A 23,596-nucleotide genomic window follows, 5' to 3' on the forward strand; every position below is an offset into this window, starting at 1 on the left:
GACCCACAGCCAAGCACCAGTGATGCCAGCGGTCACTAAATTTTGTATTTTGCTATGTTTTACATTTGTATTTTGCTATGTTTCAAACTAAAATGTTTTTTTATTTTTCACACCTGTATTTCGTATTTTTTGTTTTGCACATATTAAACGAATTGTACTGTACGCAGTATGCAGTGTTTGACTTAAACCAAGTAATGAGCCATGGTAATGAAAATAGAAAATGTTGATAAAATAAGACTTTAAGATGATTACAATATCATTACACATCACAGTATACTTACGTTCATTTAACATAGGCCGACTTACGACCAGATCGGTTTACGACCAGTCAGTGATAACCAAACGCAGTCGTAAGTTGACGACTACCTGTATTTCTTTTGGGGTTTTTTTTTGTTCAATTCAGTCGCATTTTACCAGAGTTGTGGCCCTTGATTAACAACCTTGCACTTTCACAACTTCATGAAGGTGTGCTTGCCTTCTGAACAATTTTTGGACAAATTTCCTGAAACTTGGCAAAAGGCCGTGTTATATGACGGGAATGCGCAGATTGCGATTTAATTTCGTTTGTGAAAATTTTACCTGAGTTTTGACCCTTGATTAAATAACTTGTACTTTGACAATTTCATGAGGGTGCATATTCTTCTGAAATCAACTCCTCTCATAATTTGTGGAGGAATTTCACCAAACTTGGCAGAAGGCTTTGTTATATGACAGTTATACGCATGTTGAAATTTTGTTTAATTTGGGCAAATTTTACCAGAGTTATGCCCTTGAATATTAACAAACTTATACTCTGGCAATTTCATCAAGGTGTGCTTGCTTTCTGAAATCAACTTCCCTCACAATTTGTATTATTCCCCGCTGGCCGAAAGGCCCAAAGGGGAATGATGTCGTGGTGATGTTCGTCCGTCCGTCCCGGGAAGGGTACTCGCCTTCTGAAATCAACTCCTCTCACAATTTTTGGAGGAATTTCACGAAACTTGATAGGATTCTTTGTTATATGGCGGTAATACGCCTCTTACAGTTTTGTTCAGTTCAGTCGCATTTTACCAAAGTTATGGCGTAGTTGCTAGCGGGGGATATTGTGCTCTCAGAGCACTCTTGTTGAATGCACACGTCACACCCAGCTCAGCTGTATCCTCATCACACCCAAAAGCAATACAGCCAAAGACCCTCCAAAGAACTCCTGTAGCTTCTTATCAACATGAGAGTTATTATTGCTACAGACGAAATAAAATGACACAGAATGAAATTTAATATGAAAATCTAAATCTCTGTGGAACTGCTTGCTCTCAGATCCTATTGTCACTCAAATGAGTACTTTATTAAATGCAGACACAGTTGAAGGATAAAGCCATTGAACCTATTAGATAAAAGACTCCTAGACAGCACTAGTGTTTACTGTAACATTTAAATACTGCATAAGTGTGTAATTCAAGTGATAAAGATCTTGACATTTTCTGATTCGACTGGATCTGGATTGTTGTTGTAAATTTCATTTCTAATATTTTTCAGTTCACTGTGGTGAATAATAATCATGGAGCTCCTTGCGCATGCTTTGCACGTGCAGAGCACCATGTTTAAGAAAATGTGATAATGTATCGACCTGATTTTTGATGGCTTTGATGACATCCATACGTACAAAGAACAGACGTATGAACTATGAATGTGTACCACCACCACCACCACCACCACAGGGAACCCAATTATAAGTGCAAGGCAGCGTATCTCATAAACGCCTGACCACCAGACAACAAAATTATTATCATTATTTACATAAGATAGATGGGTTTTTATCCAGTGGTTATTTTTAATTAGCTTTTTAAAAAATAATGTGGGATTATTTACTAAGACATTTTACAGAAAATATTCACAACAGTTTCATATAAAACTAGTTAAACCAGTTTTATTAGTGCACTAATATGTCATGTAAGGGCGATGGATGTAATCGCAGGAAGAGTTTTATTGAAAACACACTAGCAAACAGATCCAAAATGCAGACAAAGGCAGATTCAAAAAACAGGCAGTGGTTGAGCGAGGCACAGACACGATATCAGAGGTAATACAATACTCATAGTCCAAAAACCAGAAAAGTGATACAACATACAAGGCTTTTGCAAAGTCTGTGTGTTACTGAGAGTCCTTATATGTGTGCACTGTGATTGAGCTCTATGCAGGAACAGGTGCATGGTAATTACTCCTAATGGTGTGCGCGCGCTTTGCAATCTGTGGGCTCCGGGCGCCAACGCGCGTGGATGTGAAAGGTGTACCCAGACAACTATTTGACATATCAAGTTTGATGTTCAATGGTAACTCTATAGTAATGATGTAAAGTGAAAGCGCTGGTTCACTGCTGTCCACCAGGCACCCAGTAGAGTTATGCCATAATAAATGTTGTGGTGTTGTTTCTGCCGCATGGCATGTGGTGTCAAAGAAAGGAATAAATCTGTATTCATAACTGTGATGCGTATCTCATTATTAGTATCACTGTCACAAGACAATGCAGCAATTTATTGACATGAAATACACGACACGACACAATTCGATGGTTCACATGCTATTATATTATTATTCTAGTCAGGCTGATTTTGTGCCCTTGCAAATATTTTTCTCATACACTCATCAGGAGTTCGGCCTTTAGGAAGTGCTTAAATATCTATCTATTTTTTTTTTTAAATCTGTTCATTTATACATATCCTTGATTATAAGAATATTATAAAGTAGCATGTGATGTTCTTTAACTGTTGTTGTTTTTTACGATTTGTGTACACTGGTTCTTTTCTAACGTATTCCAGTATAAAGCTGAGCACTTTATTGCAGTAGGTGACGTGTAGATGGAAATGGTGTGTAATTATAAACCTGATGTCATTTCCCCCATACAGTGAAGCTTTCATCAGACATGGATGTAGAAACAGACATCCTTTATCAAATAACCTGCGGAGACAGCAAGGCCGACCTGGTGTGGAAAAAATTCGTCTGCCCCGGCATCAATGTCAAGTGTGTGCAGGTGAATGAGTCACATGACAACATGACCTCACTAATGACAAAAGAGGTTTCATCCGGTGGCTTTATGAGTGCCAAGAGAACATTTAGTGCCTTGCGCAAACGCTTTTCACTTTCACTGACACAACACTGAATTCTCGATTCTGATTAGTCAGAAGGTGTTGATTTCATTTTCAATAATAGCAGCTCTGACAGTTGTGCTCTGAGAAAAGTAACCCTGGTTCCCATTGGGCCACATCACACCACTGCATCAGTGATTATTTTCCTATAACAGCGCACCCTCAAGTGTTTTATTCCCTATATAATAATGTTAATAAAATGTTGTTAAAACATTTATTAATTCAATAATTAATAAATGTTTTATAAAAAAAATTAATGTTAAATTAATAATTTATTTTAATAGCAAACATTTATTAATATCTATTAATGCAGTGGAAATTAATCCACTTTGGGTTGATAATAGTGTCTCCTCTTGACATCACTGATTATTTTCCCATAACAGCACACCTCCAAGTGTTTTATTATTTACATATAATGTTATAATAATAATAAGTTGTTTATTATTATTATTATTATTATTATTATGACAGGGTGGGGTAAAAGTGGCTCGAGTTACTTTTACAATCTTGAAGTTGATTATTATTCTATAGCAGCATGTCCTGAAGTGTATTTTTTTTCCTCTTATACCAGTCATTTCCAATAATAACCGTTTTTATTGTTAAAAAGTGTAAAGGTGATCCTTATCGGAAATTGTTCTAAAGTTCTCAGTTCTCTAAAGCTCAGAAGCTTCAACATGAAGAATGAATAAAGTTGAAACTGCAATTTCAAGACTATAGGCTGTAGAAAGTGGAAAAAAGTGTTGTTAATATGATGCAAAACATTTAAAAAAATATATTTTAACACAATGTGGATTAAAAAAAAAGTCTAATAGTTCCAAGAAGTAAATATTATGGGTCTTAGTATGTATATTGTTGGATTATATTCATAAAATAAATCCATCCTGCAGTCATAAGTGGTGTTTAAAAGATTTTTCACAATGAAGTGGATCACTTCATTGATCCACAAGTCCTCACACATAGTGTGAAAGCAAACCAGCTCTTGGGCTGTTAGATGGTCAACAAAATATCTAAATTCTCAATGTAGAAGACGTACCATTTACCTTGCCATCATATGCCCACGCTTAGGGTATGCAACACAGGTATGGGCTCCTCAATCTGTAGAACTCATTAGACGGACTGAACTAGTACAAAGATGGGCTACAAAATATATTCTTGGTCTGCCATATAGCTGTGATACTAGTTACCAGAAAAGAATAAGAACAAATCTACTCCCCCCCCCCCCCCCCGTTACTGGCACGAGTATCTCGACATGGTCCTATTCTTTAAGATCTTCACTCGGTTGGGCAAAATTGATCCCCAAGCCCTGCCATCTGCCGTTAGTTCCACTAAAGCGACAAGAAATCATAACAGTATAGCTGGAATCAGGTACAAACAACCATTCTGCAGGACCTCCACATATCAAAAGTCTTTTCTTGTTTTTTTTTTTTGTTAATATGTTTTTATTACTTCAAGTTCAAACAAGGCAAACACAACAGCAATGCAAAGTCATTTCTGATAAAAACCACGAGAATTTGGAACACACTACCACAAGAAACTCGCCAACTTGAACTAACACTGTCTTCCTACATGTCCCTCCTTCTACAGTATTGTACCTTATCCTTGCAGTCTACTTACAACCCTGACCATCCACGAACATGGAGAACAATATGTGTTAAGTGCAGTTCTACACGTAGCCTCTTTAACTTGTTTTTAAATATTTATATTTCGTTACTAAGTTAGTCCTTGTCATCATCATGTAATCTTAGTTTTATGTATGGGTCTGCAGTAATTGCCTTTAGCTGTTGCGGTTTCCGTGCCTTATTTTTATCATTATTGTAAAATTATTTAAAAATTTGTTGACCTTAAGGCAAAGCTAAATAAAATAAATTACTCTCATCTAGGACCTGTTTGCCTTGGGAGACCCTACCAAGGGCAAATGCCCCCGACAATGTAGCTCCTGAGTAGATGAGAGGTCAGACAAAGAGCGGCTCTGAAGACCTTTATGAGAGAAGCAGCAAGGATCCAAGTGTCCTCGCCTGGACCAGGGATACTGGGGCCCCACCCTGGAGCCAGGCCTGGGGGAGGGGCTCGTTGGTGAGCACCTGGTGGCTGGACCTATGTCCGTGGGGCCCAGCCGGGCCTAGCCCAAATGAGCAACACGGAACCACTCTCTTGTGGACCCACCACCTGCAGGAGGTGCCGTAAGGGTCCGGTGCATTGTGGACTGGGTGGCAGCCAAAGGCAGAGGCTCTGGCGTACTGATCCCCGACTGACAAAACTGGCTTTTGGGACATGGAATGTCACCTCTCTGGTGGGGAAGGAGCCTGAGCTTGTGTGTGAAGTTGAGAGATACTGACTAGATATAGTTGGGCTCACCTCAACGCATAGCTTGAGCTCTGGAACCAATTTCCTGGAGAGGGGTTGGACTCTCTTCCATGCTGGAGTTGCCAAGGGTGAGCGGTGCTGGGCAGGGGTGGGGCTATTGGTAGCCCCCCAGTTCGGCGCATTATTATTGGAGTTCTCCAAAGTAAACAAGAGGGTCGTTTCCCTGCACCTTCAGGTTGGAGAACAGTCTCTGACTGTCATTTGCACTTATGCGCCAAATGGTAGTTCAGAGTACCCGGCCTTCTTGGAGTCCTTGAGTGGGGTACTAGACAGTGCACCACAAGGGGACTCCATTGTTTTACTGGGGGACTTCAACGCTCATGTGGGCAATGACAGTGAGTCCTGGAGGGATGTGATTGAGAGGAACAGCCTGTCCGATCTGAACCTGAGTGGTGTTCTGTTGTTGGACTTCTGTGAGATGCACGGTTTGGCCATAACGAACACCATGTTCGAGCATAAGGGTATCCATAAGTGCACGTGGCACGAGGACACCCTAGGCTGTAGATCAATGATTAACTTTGTAGTAGTTTCATCTGATCTGCGACCGTATGTCTTGGACACTCGGGTGAAGAGAGGAGCAGAGCTGTCAACTGATCACTACCTGGTGGTGAGCTGGATCAGATGACAAGGGAGGAGGCCAGACTGACCTGGTAGGCCCAAACGCGTAGTGAGGGTATGCTTGGAACATCTGGCAGAGGCTCTCGTCCATCAGATCTTCAACTGCCACCTCCGGCAGAGCTTCAGCTGCATATTGGGGGAGGATGGGACATTGAGTCCAAGTGGACCATGTTCCATACCTCCATTGCTGAGGTGGCCATGCAGAGCTGCAGCTGCAAGGTTGTTGGTGCCTGTCATAGCGGTAATCCCAGAACCCGGTGGTGGACACCTGTGGTGAGGGGAGCCGTCAAGCTGAAGGAGTCCTATTGGGCTTGGTTAGCCTGTGGGTCTCCAGAGACAGCCGACAGATACCGACGGGCCAAGTAGAACGCGGCTCTGGTGGTCGCTGAAGCAAAAACTCTCTGGTGTAGGAGGAGTTCGGTGAGGCCATGGAAAGTGACTTTCAGTCAGCCTCAAAGAGATTCTGGCAAACCGTCCGGCGGCTCAGGAAGGGGAAGCAGTACTCTTTCTCGACTGTTTATAGTGGGGATGGAGTGCTGTTGACCTCAACTGGGGACATCATCCAGCGATGGAAGGAATACTTTGAGGATCTCCTCAATTCCACCTTCATGTCGTCCAAGGAGGACGCAGAGTCTGAGGGTGCTTGGGAGGACTTGCCCATCACAGGGGCTGGGGTTGCTGAGGTGGTTAAAAAGCTCCTCGGTGGCCGGGCTCTAGGGGGTGGATGAGATTCGTCCTGAGTTCCTGAAGGTGCTGGATGTTGTTGGCCTGTCTTGGCTGACATGCCTCTTCAACATTGCGTGGAGATTGGGGACAGTGCCTCTGGATTGGCAGACTGGGGTGGTGGTCCCTCTTTTTAAAAAGAGGGAACGGAGAGTGTGTTCCAACTATAGGGGGATCACACTTCTCAGCCTCCCTGGGAAAGCCTGTGCTGGGGTGCTGGAGAGGAGAGTCCAGTCGATAGTTGAATCTCGGATTCAGGAGGAACAGTACAATTTTCGTCCTGGTCGTGGAACACTGGACCAGCTGTTTACCCTTGCAAGGGTACTGGATGGTGCATGGGAGTTTGCTCAACTGGTCTACATGTGTTTTGTGGACCTGGAGAAGGCTTATGACCATGTTCTTTGGGGTGCCCTCTGGGGGAGTGCTTTCGGAGTATGGGGTTCGGGGCCCACTGCTGCGGGCCATTCGGATCCTGTATGACCGGAGCAGGAGTTTGGTTTGCATTGCCAGCAGTAAGTCAGACTTGTTCCTGGTGCATGTGGGACTCCTCCAGGCCTGCCCTTTGTCACCGGTTCTGTTCATAACTTTTATGGACAGAATTTCTAGGTGCAGCCAAGGGGCGGAGGGTATCTGGTTTGGTGGCATCAGGATCGTGTCTCTGCTTTTTGTGGATGATGTGGTCCTGTTGGCTTCATCAATCTGTGACCTACAGCATGTGTTGGGACGGTTTGCAGCAGAGTGTAAAGCGGCTGGGATGAGGTTCAGCACCTCCAAGTCTGTAGCCATGGCGCTCAGTCGGAAACGGGTGGAGCACCTACTTCGGGTCAGGGGGGAGTTGCTCCCTCAAGTGATGGAGTTTAAGTATCTCAGAGTCTTGTTCACAAGTGAGGGTAGGGGTGAGCGGGAGTTGGCCAGACGGATCAGGGCAGTGTCAGCACTGATGCGGACGCTAAACCGGTCTGTTGTGGTGAAGAGAGAGCTGAGCCAAAAGGCAAAGCTCTCAATTTACTGGTCCATCTACATTCCCACCCTCACCTATGGTCACGAGCTGTGGGTCGTGACCGAAAGAATGAGATCGTGGATACAAGCGGTCGAAATTAGTTTTCTCTGCAGGGTGGCTGGGCTCTCCCTTAGAGACAGAGTGAGAAGCTTGGTCATTCGAGAGAGACTCCAAGTAGAACCGCTGCTCCTCCACATCGAAAAGAGTCAGTTGAGGTGGTTTGAGCAGCTTGTTAGGATGCCCCCTGGATGCCTCCCAGGGGAGGTTTTCTAGGCATGCCCCACCAGGAGGAGACCCCAGGGCAGACCCAGGACACGCTGGAGAGATTACATCTCTCAGCTGGCCTGGGAATGCCTCAGTATTCTCCCGGAAGAGCTGGTGGAGGTGGCCAGGGAGAGGGAAGTCTGGGCTGCTCTGCTTAGGCTGCTATCCCCGCGACCCACACCCGGATAAGCGGCAGAAAATGGATGGATGGATGGAAAATAAATTACTGTCTGCAAAAGTATACATGCCTCTGCCTCATAGAACATTTTCTTTTTAAAAAATAATATTAAAAATTAATGGTATCTGGTGAAGATATCGGACTGAAATAAAGCAAAACAATATACAAGAGAGTTATGAATTAAATTCCATCCTGACCTGAGTGCAAGTTGATTTATGCATTATTTTACTGACAATACCAGATTATGGTATTGGCGGCATGGTGGTGTAGTGGTTAGCACTGTCACCTCACAACAAGAAGGTTTTGGATTCAAGCCCAGTGGCCGATGGGGGGCTTTTCTGTGTAGAGTTTGCATGTTCTCCCCATGTCTGTGTGGGTTTCCTCCAGGTGCTCCGGTTTCCCCCACAGTTCAAAGACATGCAGTTAGGTTAACATGGGGCAGCCTTGGGCTGAAGTGCTCTTGAGCAAAGGTACCTAACCCCTAATTGCTCCCTGGGCACTGTAGTATGGCTGCCCACTGCTCTGAAAGTGTGTGTGTGTGTGTGTGTGTGTATGTTCACTGCTTCACATGGGTTAAATGCAGAGGATGAATTTCACTGTGCTTGGGTGTGCATGTGACAAATAAAGGCTTCTTTTTCTTCATTTTTGTTCTGTAAATCTTTTCTGTGTTGTGAGACCTGTAAAGCCTTTAATAGAAAAAAATGGTTCAATTTTTGTATTTTGTTGTTGATCGATTGCTCAGGATAAGTAAGACGTTTTTGTCGAGTGACATGACCATTTCTGTTGGATATTGACCTTGAGTCTTGAAATTGCAATTTTGTGTCGCACTATGGGGCCACGTGAAGCTCATAAACTGCTCCCATCATCACTTTTAATGCTTTATGTTCCAGTTCAACAATCACCTGATCAGTCCAAAGGAGTTTGTCTACCTGGCTGGAAAATCCACTCTGAAAGACTGGAAGAGAGCGATACGGCTCAATGGGACAATGTTAAGGTGTGTTACTCTGATGATAAAGCCACAGCGTTGAGAAACTGGACTCATATTTCTTTCTGTAGTGAGCTTTCTATGGATGTCTGTTACTCTGTATAAAATGTACCGTGATCATGGTCAAGTGATCGCTGCTTTTAGATGGAGCTTCAACTTCTACAGTAAAAAGACAGTTAGTTAATAAAGGTATCATTTTCACGTTAACCCAAAGATGTCATCTGCTGATCATCTATACAACATACACAACCAAATTAAATGTTTTGACATTCTAGATTGAATGTATATTTTTAATTATTTTAGAAATTTTCAGAATTGAAACTTGTTTCTAAGATGAATATACATTTATAAATAATGGCCATACGTACATTTAATTCAAAATATAATGCATTTTTCATCATTAGTTTTAATTAATATGAATTTGTTCCCCAAAACAGGTAGTTTTAATGTTTACTTTTGGAGAAGCAGTCACAAGCTCGGGTTATTTGGGAACTTTAAGAAACGCCTCCGAGGTGAACCTCCCTCATGAATCTCGTTGAGAAGATGCTGAGGGTGTGCACAGCTGCATCGAAGCTGCGATAAATTTGAAATATTAAGTAGTTTTGTGTTGTTTGTTTCTTGGTCATTGTATTGGGGGGGGGGTGTTAGACCAAAATTTTTTTTTTCTACCCCCTCCAAAATATGGAGATGATCTATCGAAGTATGGAAATACCAATATTTGGCCAACTGAAAAATGCTAACCCCCCTGTACATACCCTCTGAAGTTAATAACCCCTCCAAATAGTCAAAAACTGCCTTTTTCACTAATATAAGCATTCCTTAACGGAAATAACTCTTAAATATAACATCAAAAATCACAGTAATAACATTTATTTCTCACAAAAAGAGTTGTTAGAAACCCTCATTTTGTCTCTGTTTACGGGTTTGAATCAGAGTAACAAATTCTCCATAAAGTTTCAAGATATGCTTCTTTATATGTCTGGTGTGGATGGTGTATAAGTTACAAAATAACCAGGGCTCTTGAACAAGTTCTGCCAGCAACTGAGCAGCAGCATCCCTGGATCTCTGTGCTTGACCAGCACGCTTCGGCCGCAGCAGTTAGAGTATATTCTGAATGATGTCCTTCCCTGTTGGAAGCATCCCAGAAGGGAACTCAGCCTGCTCTACGTACCCTACTACACCTAGTACCTTCTTAGCTTTTGACCGTGTTGCAACAGAAGCCATTATTTACCTGCAAGAATACAAATAATGACTATTTAATACATTGGGAGATATAATTCAGATATGAATCATTTGTGCATACTGGTTCTTAAAACTAAATTAGTAACCTTAAGTAATGATCCTCTGTGCTTAAAAATAGTTCATATTTGAGGTATTACTGAAGAGTGTGACATTCATCAATAACTTTAAAACTTGCTGAAAAAGAGCAGAATTACCATATGTTTAATTTACTTGAATGTAAGGTTACTTACCACTAAGCTTATTACCTTAAAATAATGATCATCTGCACTGAAAATGTTGTAGTCATGCCTAGTGGCATACCTGAAGAGGTTCGCATTCATCGATAACTTTAAAACGCATTAAAAAAAAGCAGCATTCTAATATCAAACAGCACTGTAATGTATTTTGTCATATTGTAAGAATGGAAACTTTCAGAGGGTATGTACAGGGGGGTTAGCAAGGTTCAATTTAATAAAATTTGACATTTTCCCACATAGAAGGACCATCTCCATATTTCTAGGGGGGTAAAACATGGAAAAGTCAAAATTCTTAAAATAACAACCCCCCCAATTGTATAACTCCATATTTGTTATTTGATAACATAGAAAATGCTAAAAATGAAGGCCTTATGTAACCAGCGGTGCACAAGCTTTTTTAACTGGTAGTGCAAATACAAATAAAAAAGCAGTATAACACTTTAGGATGTGCTGTGATTGAGCCGAAGGACTCAGTGAATATCGGTGAATAATAACAGAGACGAAGTCAAAGTTATTATTCACCAATATTCACTGAGCCTGAGGCGGATAATTGTTTTCGTATAAATACACAGGTGATTTATTTTAAAAAATCATATTAAAAGTCATTTATTTCAATCTTCAAAAGCGGCATGCAAATTTAATAAAGACTTGTGTCACTTATCTATGCGAGTCACATAAAATACTTTATTTTGAAATAGATAAAATAAATCACAATCCCACCTTACCTTTGAATAGTTTTAGACCAAACTTTGTAGCATCTTTAGTGCTTTTAGGAACAGCATTTTCTTTCATTTGTATTTCTTCCTCATTTACAGTGACGATGCGATTGGCTGCCATTTTGCTGAGTCACTCGAGGTGATGGTTGAGAAATTCTGACTATTTCCCTATAAATCAGCGCACGCGATTTTCTATAATCGCCTGCGTATTTACAACCCCGATTCCAAAAAAGTTGGGACAAAGTACAAATTGTAAATAAAAACGGAATGCAATGATGTGGAAGTTTCAAAATTCCATATTTTATTCAGAATAGAACATAGATGACATATCAAATGTTTAAACTGAGAAAATGTATCATTTAAAGAGAAAAATTAGGTGATTTTAAATTTCATGACAACAACACATCTCAAAAAAGTTGGGACAAGGCCATGTTTACCACTGTGAGACATCCCCTTTTCACTTTACAACAGTCTGTAAACGTCTGGGGACTGAGGAGACAAGTTGCTCAAGTTTAGGGATAGGAATGTTAACCCATTCTTGTCTAATGTAGGATTCTAGTTGCTCAACTGTCTTAGGTCTTTTTCGTCGTATCTTCCGTTTTTTGATGCGCCAAATATTTTCTCTGGGTGAAAGATCTGGACTGCAGGCTGGCCAGTTCAGTACCCGGACCCTTCTTCTACGCAGCCATGATGCTGTAATTGATGCAGTATGTGGTTTGGCATTGTCATGTTGGAAAATGCAAGGTCTTCTCTGAAAGAGACGTCGTCTGGATGGGAGCATATGTTGCTCTAGAACCTGGATATACCTTTCAGCATTGATGGTGTCTTTCCAGATGTGTAAGCTGCCCATGCCACACGCACTAATGCAACCCCATACCATCAGAGATGCAGGCTTCTGAACTGAGCGCTGATAACAACTTGGGTTATCCTTCTCCTCTTTAGTCCGAATGACACGGCGTCCCTGATTTCCATAAAGAACTTCAAATTTTGATTCGTCTGACCACAGAACAGTTTTCCACTTTGCCACAGTCCATTTTAAATGAGCCTTGGCCCAGAGAAGACGTCTGCGCTTCTGGATCATGTTTAGATACGGCTTCTTCTTTGAACTATAGAGTTTTAGCTGGCAACGGCGGATGGCACGGTGAATTGTGTTCACAGATAATGTTCTCTGGAAATATTCCTGAGCCCATTTTGTGATTTCCAATACAGAAGCATGCCTGTATGTGATGCAGTGCCGTCTAAGGGCCCGAAGATCACGGGCACCCAGTATGGTTTTCCGGCCTTGACCCTTACGCACAGAGATTCTTCCAGATTCTCTGAATCTTTTGATGATGATATGCACTGTAGATGATGATATGTTCAAACTCTTTGCAATTTTACACTGTCGAACTCCTTTCTGATATTGCTCCACTATTTGTCGGCGCAGAATTAGGGGGATTGGTGATCCTCTTCCCATCTTTACTTCTGAGAGCCGCTGCCACTCCAAGATGCTCTTTTTATACCCAGTCATGCTAATGACCTATTGCCAATTGACCTAATGAGTTGCAATTTGGTCCTCCAGCTGTTCCTTTTTTGTCCCTTTAATTTTTCCAGCCTCCTATTGCCCCTGTCCCAACTTTTTTGAGATGTGTTGCTGTCATGAAATTTCAAATGAGCCAATATTTGGCATGAAATTTCAAAATGTCTCACTTTCGACATTTGATATGTTGTCTATGTTCTATTGTGAATACAATATCAGTTTTTGAGATTTGTAAATTATTGCATTCCGTTTTTATTGACAATTTGTACTTTGTCCCAACTTTTTTGGAATCGGGGTTGTATACTAAAGAAAATTAATTAGTGACTAGTTACTGTTACTACATCAACGTTGATTATTTTCCAATCACGTCTTGAAGTGTTTTATTCCCCATACCATGGCAATTTGCAAATGATGACCAATGTTTTATTTATTAAAGAATATTACATAATACTTTTTATCCACTTATAGTTAGAGTACCAGTCAAAAGTTTGTACACCCATACTCATTCAGAGGTTTTTCTGTATTTTGTACATTGTAGAACAATCCTGAAGACATCAAAACGATGAAATAACATATATGGAATTATGTGGTAGACAAAGTGTTAAAAAAACAAAATATGTTTCATATTTTAGATTCTTCAAAGTAGCCAGCATTTACCTTGTCACTTTACACACTATTTTCATTTTCTTAACCAGCTTCATGAGGTCGTCACCTGGAATGCTTTTCAATTAACAGCTGTGCCTCGTCAAAAGTTAATTAGTGCAAGTTCTTGCTTTCTTAATGAGTTTGAGATCAAACAGTAAATAATAAATAATAAAAATACAGTAAATAGCCCTATTCCACAACTGTAGTGATCCATATTATGTCCAGAACCACTCAGCTAAGTAAAGAGACATGACATCCGTCAGTACCTTAAGACATGAAGTGTTTTTTTTCTTTTCTTTTTTTTAATGAATAAACATAAAGAAAAGGTATTGAATTAGGTGTGTCCAAACTTTGTTGTAATGTATGCCAAATAATTTAGTTCCAGTTCTCACTTAACTTATGGCAGCTGTAAATACCAGCCTCTCTTTTTGTTACAGAAACCTGGTACTGAAATGTCTTTTTTCCTTCCTTCCTGATGATACTGATTCTGAAACTCATACACTCCTGACTCGTGTTTTATTTATTTATTTATTTATTTATTTATTTTTACTTTTGAAATGTTCCATCCTGTAGGAGGATCATGGACTCTGGTGAACTGGACTTCTACCAGCACACGAAGCTGTGCTCCAACACTTGTCGCAGCACTAAGATCGACCTGGTGGGGACGCGAGCATCTCTCACCAGCCAGACGTCCACCGAGACCGCACCGACTCCATCTTCTACTGATGGTACCACTCCACTCCACTCTACACATATCCAAGTTTCAGGAGTCGCACTGATGACAAACCCTTCAGCTGTTCTATGCAGTTCGATACAACAAATATAACACAAAAGAATATAATTGCACTCTTAGCCAGTTCTATGAATATACACACACAATTTCAATGATATGGCAGGAAAAAAAAAACCTTGTAAGTCGGGTGCTTTTACGTTACAGTAGGGCATTACAAGACAGCAGGGCATTATCATTAATATTAATATTATTTGTGACCGTTGCCTTGTACTATAAATGTCAGTGTTTGCTGAAGTATTGCTAATTGTGTATGTTTACTCTGTAAATAGTAAATGGATCTACAGCCACATTTACAACAGAAACCTCAGAAGACAGCACTGAGTGGGTCACGGCTATAGGAGGTGAGTGAAAAACTGAATTTAGTCATTTGTTAAAGTTCTCTATCATCATGCACATGGAGTACAGTGAAACTCGGATTATTCTAGCCACATTCACTGGATATGAGCAATCACGCACTCTGATTGGCTACTCTACTACTAGGCTATCAGCTCATGTACCATGAGCAGAGAAAAACAAAATGGCGGCGCGTTTTGCTGAACCAACTGAGGATGAAATATAAACTAGAGGTCTGCGCGGGACAGAATTTTCAGTCCCGCTCCCGCAAAGAATTATGATTTTCAGTCCCGCTCCTGCCCGCGCCTGCCATATTTTGTCCCGCTCCCACCCGCAAATCCCGCATGATGCAGACGTTCGTGTTATTTCTCACGAAAGTTCCTGTCATTGGCTTGGGGAATTAAACATGCTGAGCTTGGCTGAGCTCTCCACTGACCGATCCTTCATTTATTGTAAGTTTATTGTTTAGACTCTGACATTCTGCTGACACATTCCAAGTTGAGCGCTGCATGCGCTCATGATTGACAGCTCTCGCTTTGATTGACAGCTCTCGCTTTGATTGACAGCTCTCGCTTTGATTGACAGCTCTCGCTTTGTGCACTCGCACTTCCGAGTCTGTGGCATTATGATTCCAACCACGATTTCATTCTCCTCTCATATGAAGTGTTGTGCAACCACAACCAGCTCCTCAGATTATACATTGTCTATTTCTCGCTTTAAATTGAACAATCTGTGCGATACACAGTCCTTTTTAATACTAGTTAATACTTTTTAATACTTTTTTAATACTTTTTTTAATACTTAGGACTAATACTTTTGACTTTTTAACAGTAAATGTACCTCTTTTTAAAGCAGCACTTCTGAAGCACTGTGAGCTTCACTAGAGGAGCTCTGCTCTTCTGCCATGATCGGAGATCTCAAACACGGAAGAGCGGAAAGGAATCGGAAACGTACGCGAGATTAGACCACATCCGCAAATTTAGGCATCTTAAAATGTTTTTATTAATGCCAAATAAAATATCCAGCACAAATTATGTATGATAGACATAAATTAATAATTTATAAATTTTATTTTAAACACGTTTTTAGTTAGCGGGACTGCAGCTTATCACCTCTCCCGCCCGCGCCCGCATTGTGCACTCCCCCTCGCGCCCGCAATGAGCTTTCAAAATTTGTCCCGCGCCGCACTGCTTTGCGTCGGGTCCCGCGGGACTCCCGCGGGAGTGCAGGGCTCTAATATAAACCCTGTGTCTGAAATCACTCACTCGTTCACTACTCCCTACTCACTATATAAGAAATTACGATATAGAGGACTATATATTGAGCTCATTGGTAAAATGAAAAAACACTTTCGGACACTACTCCATCGCACCGTTATTTCCGTCATTACTGTCGCACAATTAAAACGTGCCAGATCAGTCGGCTGGTGGGTTTTCAAAATAATAAATAAATGCATGTATTTTTGTGATAAATCCATATTATACTGAGCATATTTTCCACATTAATATAAACAAAGTACTTTGTGTCTGCTGCATCTTTCAGTTCTTTTAAATCAAGGCTGAATACTTTCTTCTTTGTTGCTGCCTTGTATTAAATCAAATGTGAGGCTTTTGATTAATTCTTCACTCTGAACTGTAACTTTTATTCTTGTATTTTATCTGTCTTATTCTATTTTAGCTTATTTTTATTCTCTTACTATTTTTAATTGTACTTGAATGTCCTTTATAATACATTTCTTCCTCCGTCCAGTCACCCCAACACAGTCCACTCACTATATAGTGAGTAGTGAGTGATTTTTGGACACAGGGAAACTATTCGAAAACAAAGCCCCAAAAGCAAAAAAAAAAAAAGCAACAAAATATGGAATGAAAGTATTTGATGGTAAGAATGTATCTTTTTTTACAAAAAAAAAAGATACGTTAATCTAATGAAAAACAGCTGCTTTTGAAAAAAATCTGATCTCAGATTTTCTTTGTTCTCAGAGGACACCATGACCTTCTGGAAAGGTCTGAAGGACGCCGGACTGCTGGAGAACATCATGGAGGACCTGCAGAAAGAGATCGAGGATATCCTCAAAGGCCTGGAGGAACGTATCCATGAACCACCGCTACAGGTCAAAGGTCAGTGGGTATATTAGGTTTTGTCAGAACAGAAAGATAGAGAAAAATATCAATATTAACCCTTTGGGGTCGAGAGCTTCGCCAGCGAAGCTCGGCAGGTTTAGAATGAGTAGGTTATGTATTGCGAGAAATATCTTTGCGAGTTTTTTTATCATACAAGCATGATAAACATATTGACAGATACTTTATACTTTACACTTTTCTGTGTTCCCACTGCCAAATAATATTATAGTTTTTAAATCACCTAAATTAGATGAAACATAAAACTTGCCACCTTAGGGGGTCATTTCACCGAGAAATCTTCCCGGAAGACCGAGCTGCGGTCTCAGAGCGTGGCTTGGTCGCCGCAGGTCGTACGCAGTCGATGGTTGACCGAGGGTTGGTCACGCCTTGGTCTTCCATGGTTGCACGTGGTCGAGGAATGGTCTCCCCAACAAAGAGATCGTTGCTCGGTTTTTTGACATGTCAAAAAACTGAGCCTCGACCTAAAAGTCGCACAGAGAGCATCGAAAGAGCGATGTCCCAGACCTTCCCTAGACCCGTATGCTCCCTATTCTTCCCATGGGCACGATTGGATTCTAAAGAGGATTAAGGTGCGACCTGCTTCAACCAATAAAGATCGACCATCGCTTAAGTTGCGACCTACCTTCGCCTAATCCTATTAAAGCTACGCGTACTGAATGTCATATAAATAGGGCGCATAAAGAGGATTAAGGTGCGACCTACTTCAACCAATAAAGATCGACCATTGCTTAAGTTGCGACCTATCTTCTCCTAATCCGATTAAGCTACGCCTACTGAACGTCATATAAATAGGGCGCAATAGCATGATGCAGAGCAATTGGGTCCATGTTGTCCCTTCGGAGGCTGGTCAAAAACTGATGGTCAGCCACCGATCGCTGGGCCTTTTTATACAGTCACAGTGGGTCGCACGCAAATCCGGGCGACCGTGACAAATTTGCGCGTAGCTCAGGCGAGAATCTGTCTAGAAAAGATCGAGAATTGAGCGTACAGAGCGAGGCTAGAACATTTATATCGCAGGCTAAATCGTATTGATCGAGGGTACATTGCAACTCGTACGTAGCTAGATCGGCCAAGATTGAGCCTTGATCGGCCGAGGTCGCGCACTTGCGAGGATAGATCGCAGAGAGATCGACGCCATGTCGCAGATTGGTCGAACAGAACGAGCCTTGGTCGTGTTAAGAGCGCATCAGATCGAATGGATAGACGCAAGTAGAGCATATGTAAAGCATCTACAGAGCGTATAGGATGCAGGTAGAGCGTACACATCGAAGGTCGAACGAGATAACATCGAACATAGAGCGTACACAGAAAATAATGGGTTTAGGTCGCACGGATTTTGCCCGCGACTACGGGAAAACATAGCTGCGATCATAGTCGCGCATGGTCGCGTGTGATTTTTTCCAGATCGTACTCGGTGAAATGAGGGGCTTACTCAGTCACACCGGAGTTGGAGCGCTGAGCGCGCACGTAGGCATTCATAAAAGACTATTCACATGGTAATGGCATGATAATCACTTTCACTCTTTCGGTTTTGATTGGTTTCTCTTTCGCAGTGGGAACAGCCACTGTAAACAGGATAAAATCTGTCAGCCATAGTTTAGGCCATTTGGAGTTAAAACTTGTTGCGAGATGGCACGCGGTTTTTATGCGCTTCAAATGATTCAGGACGGATGATTCAATTCATGATTTATTTCATGATTCAGGACAGCGATTCGATTCAGTCTTGAGAGCTGCAACACTGATGATCAGCGGTGCCTTTTTTTTTTTTTTACTTCGACTCAATCCAGCCAAAGATTGATTGATTGATTGATTGATTGCTTTATTCCGAACAGTAAAGAAGAAAGATTAAAAAATAAAAAATGCAATAATCAAAACATCATCATAAACAAACAGAATAGCGTAGCCACAAGGCAGTAACATAATAATGTTCGGAAAGGATTAGGAAGAAGTAAATAACTTAGCAAATCCTAACCCTCTATACCACCGCTAATCAAACGTCACTTTCTGCCATAATATACTATATATACAAAAGAAAGCAAAAGCAACAAACAAAAAAGAAAACATACCAAGACATACCAACATGGTATAATATCGACCAAATCAAATCATATATACAGATACTTGTTATACATATATACACACATACAATACATATACAGTACATACATATACACATACCTATAACTATACACATATCCATACGTACACAGACACCCATAATATCATAATTATGCATATATAGTATATATAATTATGCATATATAGACATACACACACACACACTATATATATATATATATATATATATATATATATATATATATAAAATACACACACAATACTCATTATATTTTATATATCCGTATGTACCCATACACATATATACACTTTTATATTATCAATAGAATGTTATTGTAATTCCTCCTCCCTATACCTCATAAAGATCTGTTCTTTATACCTTTTTTTGAACTGGTTTATAGTTGTACATTTCATGAGCTCCACATTCAAACTGTTCCATAGCTTTACTCCACAAATAGATACTGAACATTTTTAACGTTGTCCTAAGATCAGCTTGAGTAAGTGTAAATATTTATTCTATTTATTATGAGTAGATCGGTTGATATGCGCATGCTGTAGTGCAAACACAGGAAAAATAACTGAGCAATTTTTCCAGCGTTAAAAGTATTTTCCCTCAAAAATAGTTAATTTTGCTCTATTTTGAGTTTAGAGAGTAAAATTTGGAATGGGAGCAGAATGACAGTAATTGTGCAACAGAGTAACAGAGATGGTTGTGGCTCTGAACTGAGTAAAATAGTACAAGAGTTTAAGAAACCTTTATTCGTCACATGCGCACTTCAAGCACAGTGAAATTCATCCTCTGCATTTAACCCATCTGAAGCAGTGAACACACACCCAGAGCAGTGGGCAGCCACACCAGAGCACCCGGGGAGCAGTCAGGGGTTAGGTACCTTGCTCAAGGGCACCTCAGCCTAAGGCCGCCCCACGTCAACCTAACTGCATGTCTTTGGATTGTGGGGGGAAACTGGAGCACCCGGAGGAAACCCATGCAGACACGGGGAGAACATGCAAACTCCACACAGAAAGGCCCTCGCTGGCCGCTGGATTCGACCCCGGAACCTTCTTGCTGTGAGGCGACCGTGCTAACCACTACACCACCGTGCCGAGTTAATTTCAAGACACACTGAATAGAGTCAAATGCCAAAAAAGTCAAATACCAGATAAATGAAGCTGTTGTAAAAACAGTTTTAGATCACTACACATTTATGTATTAATGTATGAGAGTTGTGTTTCTTATTTATAGATGCAGCTCTGCTCAACAATATCGTTCAGAATTTCGGGATGCTGGATCTGGTGAAGAAAGTGCTGGCCAGCCACAAGAGCGAAATGGATCGCTGCAGGGAACAGTACACTCAGAGCTTAGCAGGTGAGGAATGTGAGATTTCAGTTCGTGTGTTACGGTCTGTCTGAGGAGGCTGCAGCTAGGCTTGTCGTACTCGAGTTCAACTTGTGCCCTAATTTTAAGGACTTGTGACTTGACTTGGACTTGAGCACTGATGACTCGGACTTGGACGCAGACTCGTGCATTGACTGCATTCGGACTCGTAAATTGGAGACGAGGAGTCAGATTTTTTTCTTTAATTTTTTATAACATGCCATAATAATTTGGCTTAAGATATTTATCTCATCTCATCCTGTCCTACAGGGTCGCAGGCAAGCTGGAGCCTATCCCAGCTGACTACGGGCGAAAGGCGGGGTACACCCTGGACAAGTCGCCAGGTCATCACAGGGCTGACACATAGACACAGACAACCATTCACACTCACATTCACACCTACGGTCAATTTAGAGCCACCAGTTAACCTAACCTGCATGTCTTTGGACTGTGGGGGAAACCGGAGCACCCGGAGGAAACCCACACGGACACGGGGAGAACATGCAAACTCCGCACAGAAAGGCCCTCGCCGGCCACGGGGCTCGAACCCGGACCTTCTTGCTGTGAGGCGACAGCGCTAACCACTACACCACCATGCCGCCCTAAGATATTTATATCTACATTAATTTTTAGACTAGTTTTGTGCAAGAGAATGAACATTCACCTGTTCATATGTTATGTTCAGGAACAAACTAACGTTAATGGCTCTAAAATGCCTGGAGAGAAGCCCCTAGGATTGTCTGCTTTGCTTATACAGACTTCTCGTGCAGTGGGAAAAATGCACTGCTATGTGTTCCATATGTAGAAGAACTATAGAGGAGACGACGGGGACAACCTCGAACTTCAATCGTCATTTGGTAAGACTCCACCCAGAGAAGTAAGTGACACACTGTGTTCATTGCTCTGTTGATAGCAGGGCTTGCTGAGCGATGAACTAGCTAGTGTTAACCCTCTCTCATGTTATTTGCCCTGTTGATAGTGGGCGGGGCTTGTTGAGCGATGAACAAGCTTTTTATCTGTAGCCTGTTAACTAAAACGGGGCAGTCGAGCAGGAACGTTAGTCCAACACAGTAGCAGAGACGCTTTCACATAAAGGCAGCAACAGCCACCGTCAAATGGTGCAGTTGGAGTCTTGTTCCTGGATTCGACTCGGCTCAATAGTGGACTCGACTCGAAATTTTCTTTAATGACTTGGACTTGACTCGGACTTGAATATTGGGGACTCGAGACTGGATTCGGACTTGAGGTTTAGTGACTCGACTACAGCACTGGCGGCAGTTATAACATAGCTCACGTCCCCAAGCAAAGCCTGGCCAAAGCTGTAATTCTTGTTTTCCAGTAACATTTTGGGTTTAGACACAGAGGTGCCAACATTTATGATTTAGCCATCGAATTTCTGTGATTTCTCAACGTCTTAACATTATTGAATTTGTGTGCCTGCTGTAGCTCTGGAGCGCCAGTGTGACGAACACCGCAAGCGCGCCAAGGAACTGAAGAGCAAATCCCAGCACCTCAATAACGTCCTCATGAACCTGACCCCTGTAACCACGCCCCCAGCTCCCAAACGCCCCCGCCTCACGCGTGCCATCTCCGGACCCGCCTCGGTGATGGCCCCACCTGCTCAGCCGGCCCAGTTCACTGTGCCCATCACCCAGCTTACAGGCATCCCACTGGACAAAATCCTGTCAGCCGTGGGAGGCTCCTCCCCTAATCAGGCACCCTTTATAGGGAGCTACACTGTCCTGACATCTCCAGGAGGAGCAGAACTGCAGTCAGACTCGTCCAATCTCACCGTGTTGAGCCCGGATGCAGCAGGAGGCTCCACCATTGTTAAAGTGCTCAGTCCCTTTCAGCTGGTCACGCTGCCCACTTTGGGAACCGGAGCCACACTGCAGAACCTGGCAGCAGCAGCAGGGGGAAGCACTATCGTGACAGTACCTGTTAGTACCGCTACAGTGGAAACACTGGGAGCTCAGGCAGAGGAGACGGCAGAGGGGAACACTGAGCAGCAAAGCAAAGACAAGCAATAAAGTCCATAAGACCTGGATAGAAATTTGCATCAGTTTTTCAAAGAGAAAAAAAGTTTATTTAGTCTAATTAGAAGGTGTGTGCGTGCGTGTGCACTTTTTCTGATACATTTCGTGTTTTGCACTGAAATCTTGCATTCGTTTGATCTCATGTTGGATCGCTAAAATTATTTCATTTAAATTTGTTCCTGTGCTTTGTTCATTTTACTTGTCACATAACAGCTACCTGTACAGGATGGTGAAAGTAAAAATGCCACATCTTTCACACTGGTTGGCATTTAGTGTCATAAAAAACTGAAAGTATTGACAAGGCAATTGGCAGAGCTCCCTTTAAGAAAATCTTAACCTCAGCTCGCACAGCAACACAAAAGATGGGCCTTCATTTCCTTGCCGCATATTAGTGCGAATGCACAGTTACTCAGTTCTTTGCCCCACCTCACTTGATCAGTCAGTGTCATAAAACACACATTGTTACACCCCATCGAGCTCCGAACCCTCTGGAAAAAGCCGTTCCACCATCACCCCTGCACGAACGTGCTCGGAGGAGAGAACTAATGACTTTCTATTTCATCATTTCACTAATGTTCTGTTTAAGGTCCATTTCTGAATTTTATGCTGTTTGTTTATATGAGCAGGAAAAAAAATGGGGTCGATTCAGTGTGTTTATGGTATTCATGTGTAAGCATAGTGCTCTATTCTTACTATGAATGCTTTGTAGATTGCGTGTTACTGATCAGTGTTATTTCATAGCTTTCATCTGATTAAAAGGATTTTAAGAAAACCTGTCGCATTCTTAGATGTTTATTTTTAGGGACATGGCTGCAGTTTGTGTTTGCTCTTTGCCTCTTGGCTAAAACTTCTGGACTGGATACCAAGTTTATTCCTGCTTATATCAAAAACAACAGAGCAGTACTCGCACCAGATTTTCACTATGCAAATTTCTGTGTGTGCATGTGTGTGTAGAGTTAGAAAACTGCCAAAATGTCACAAAATTGCTGAATGTATTCTACAAATGCCCCATGGTTTGCAAACAATGTGATTTATAAAGGCCCCATGATTCGCAAATATGCACACCATGCTTTACAAATACAACACACCCCTCAAACAAACACAATGCGCTTTGCAAATACAAAACATGACGGTCAAAAAAATACAATGTGTTTGACAAAGACTAATGCTACCTACGTATAGGTGCTGAGCAGGGTGCATAAATGTAAAGAAAGAATGCAAATA

At 41.7% G+C, this 23,596-nt stretch overlaps 1 protein-coding gene across 3 annotated transcripts in view; it reads left to right on the forward strand.

Annotated features, from left to right (window-relative positions):
- The window catches only part of gmeb2 (glucocorticoid modulatory element binding protein 2), a 31,088-nt gene extending 7,796 nt beyond the window's left edge, over positions 1-23,292 (forward strand). For 2 of the 3 annotated variants that reach the window (XM_060937712.1, XM_060937714.1), the window contains exons 4-10: positions 2,883-3,007; positions 9,160-9,263; positions 14,186-14,340; positions 14,675-14,746; positions 16,721-16,858; positions 20,205-20,327; positions 21,783-23,292. In XM_060937712.1, coding sequence (XP_060793695.1) covers positions 2,883-3,007; positions 9,160-9,263; positions 14,186-14,340; positions 14,675-14,746; positions 16,721-16,858; positions 20,205-20,327; positions 21,783-22,366 — 1,301 coding nt within the window. In that variant the 3' untranslated portion in view covers positions 22,367-23,292. The remainder of the gene's footprint in view (positions 1-2,882; positions 3,008-9,159; positions 9,264-14,185; positions 14,341-14,674; positions 14,747-16,720; positions 16,859-20,204; positions 20,328-21,782) is intronic. The other variant, XM_060937713.1, reaches the window with a different exon arrangement.
- The last annotated feature ends 304 nt before the right edge of the window (positions 23,293-23,596 follow it).

The sequence above is a fragment of the Neoarius graeffei genome, chromosome 13 (assembly GCF_027579695.1).
Source record: "Neoarius graeffei isolate fNeoGra1 chromosome 13, fNeoGra1.pri, whole genome shotgun sequence".
Lineage (NCBI taxonomy): Eukaryota > Metazoa > Chordata > Actinopteri > Siluriformes > Ariidae > Neoarius > Neoarius graeffei.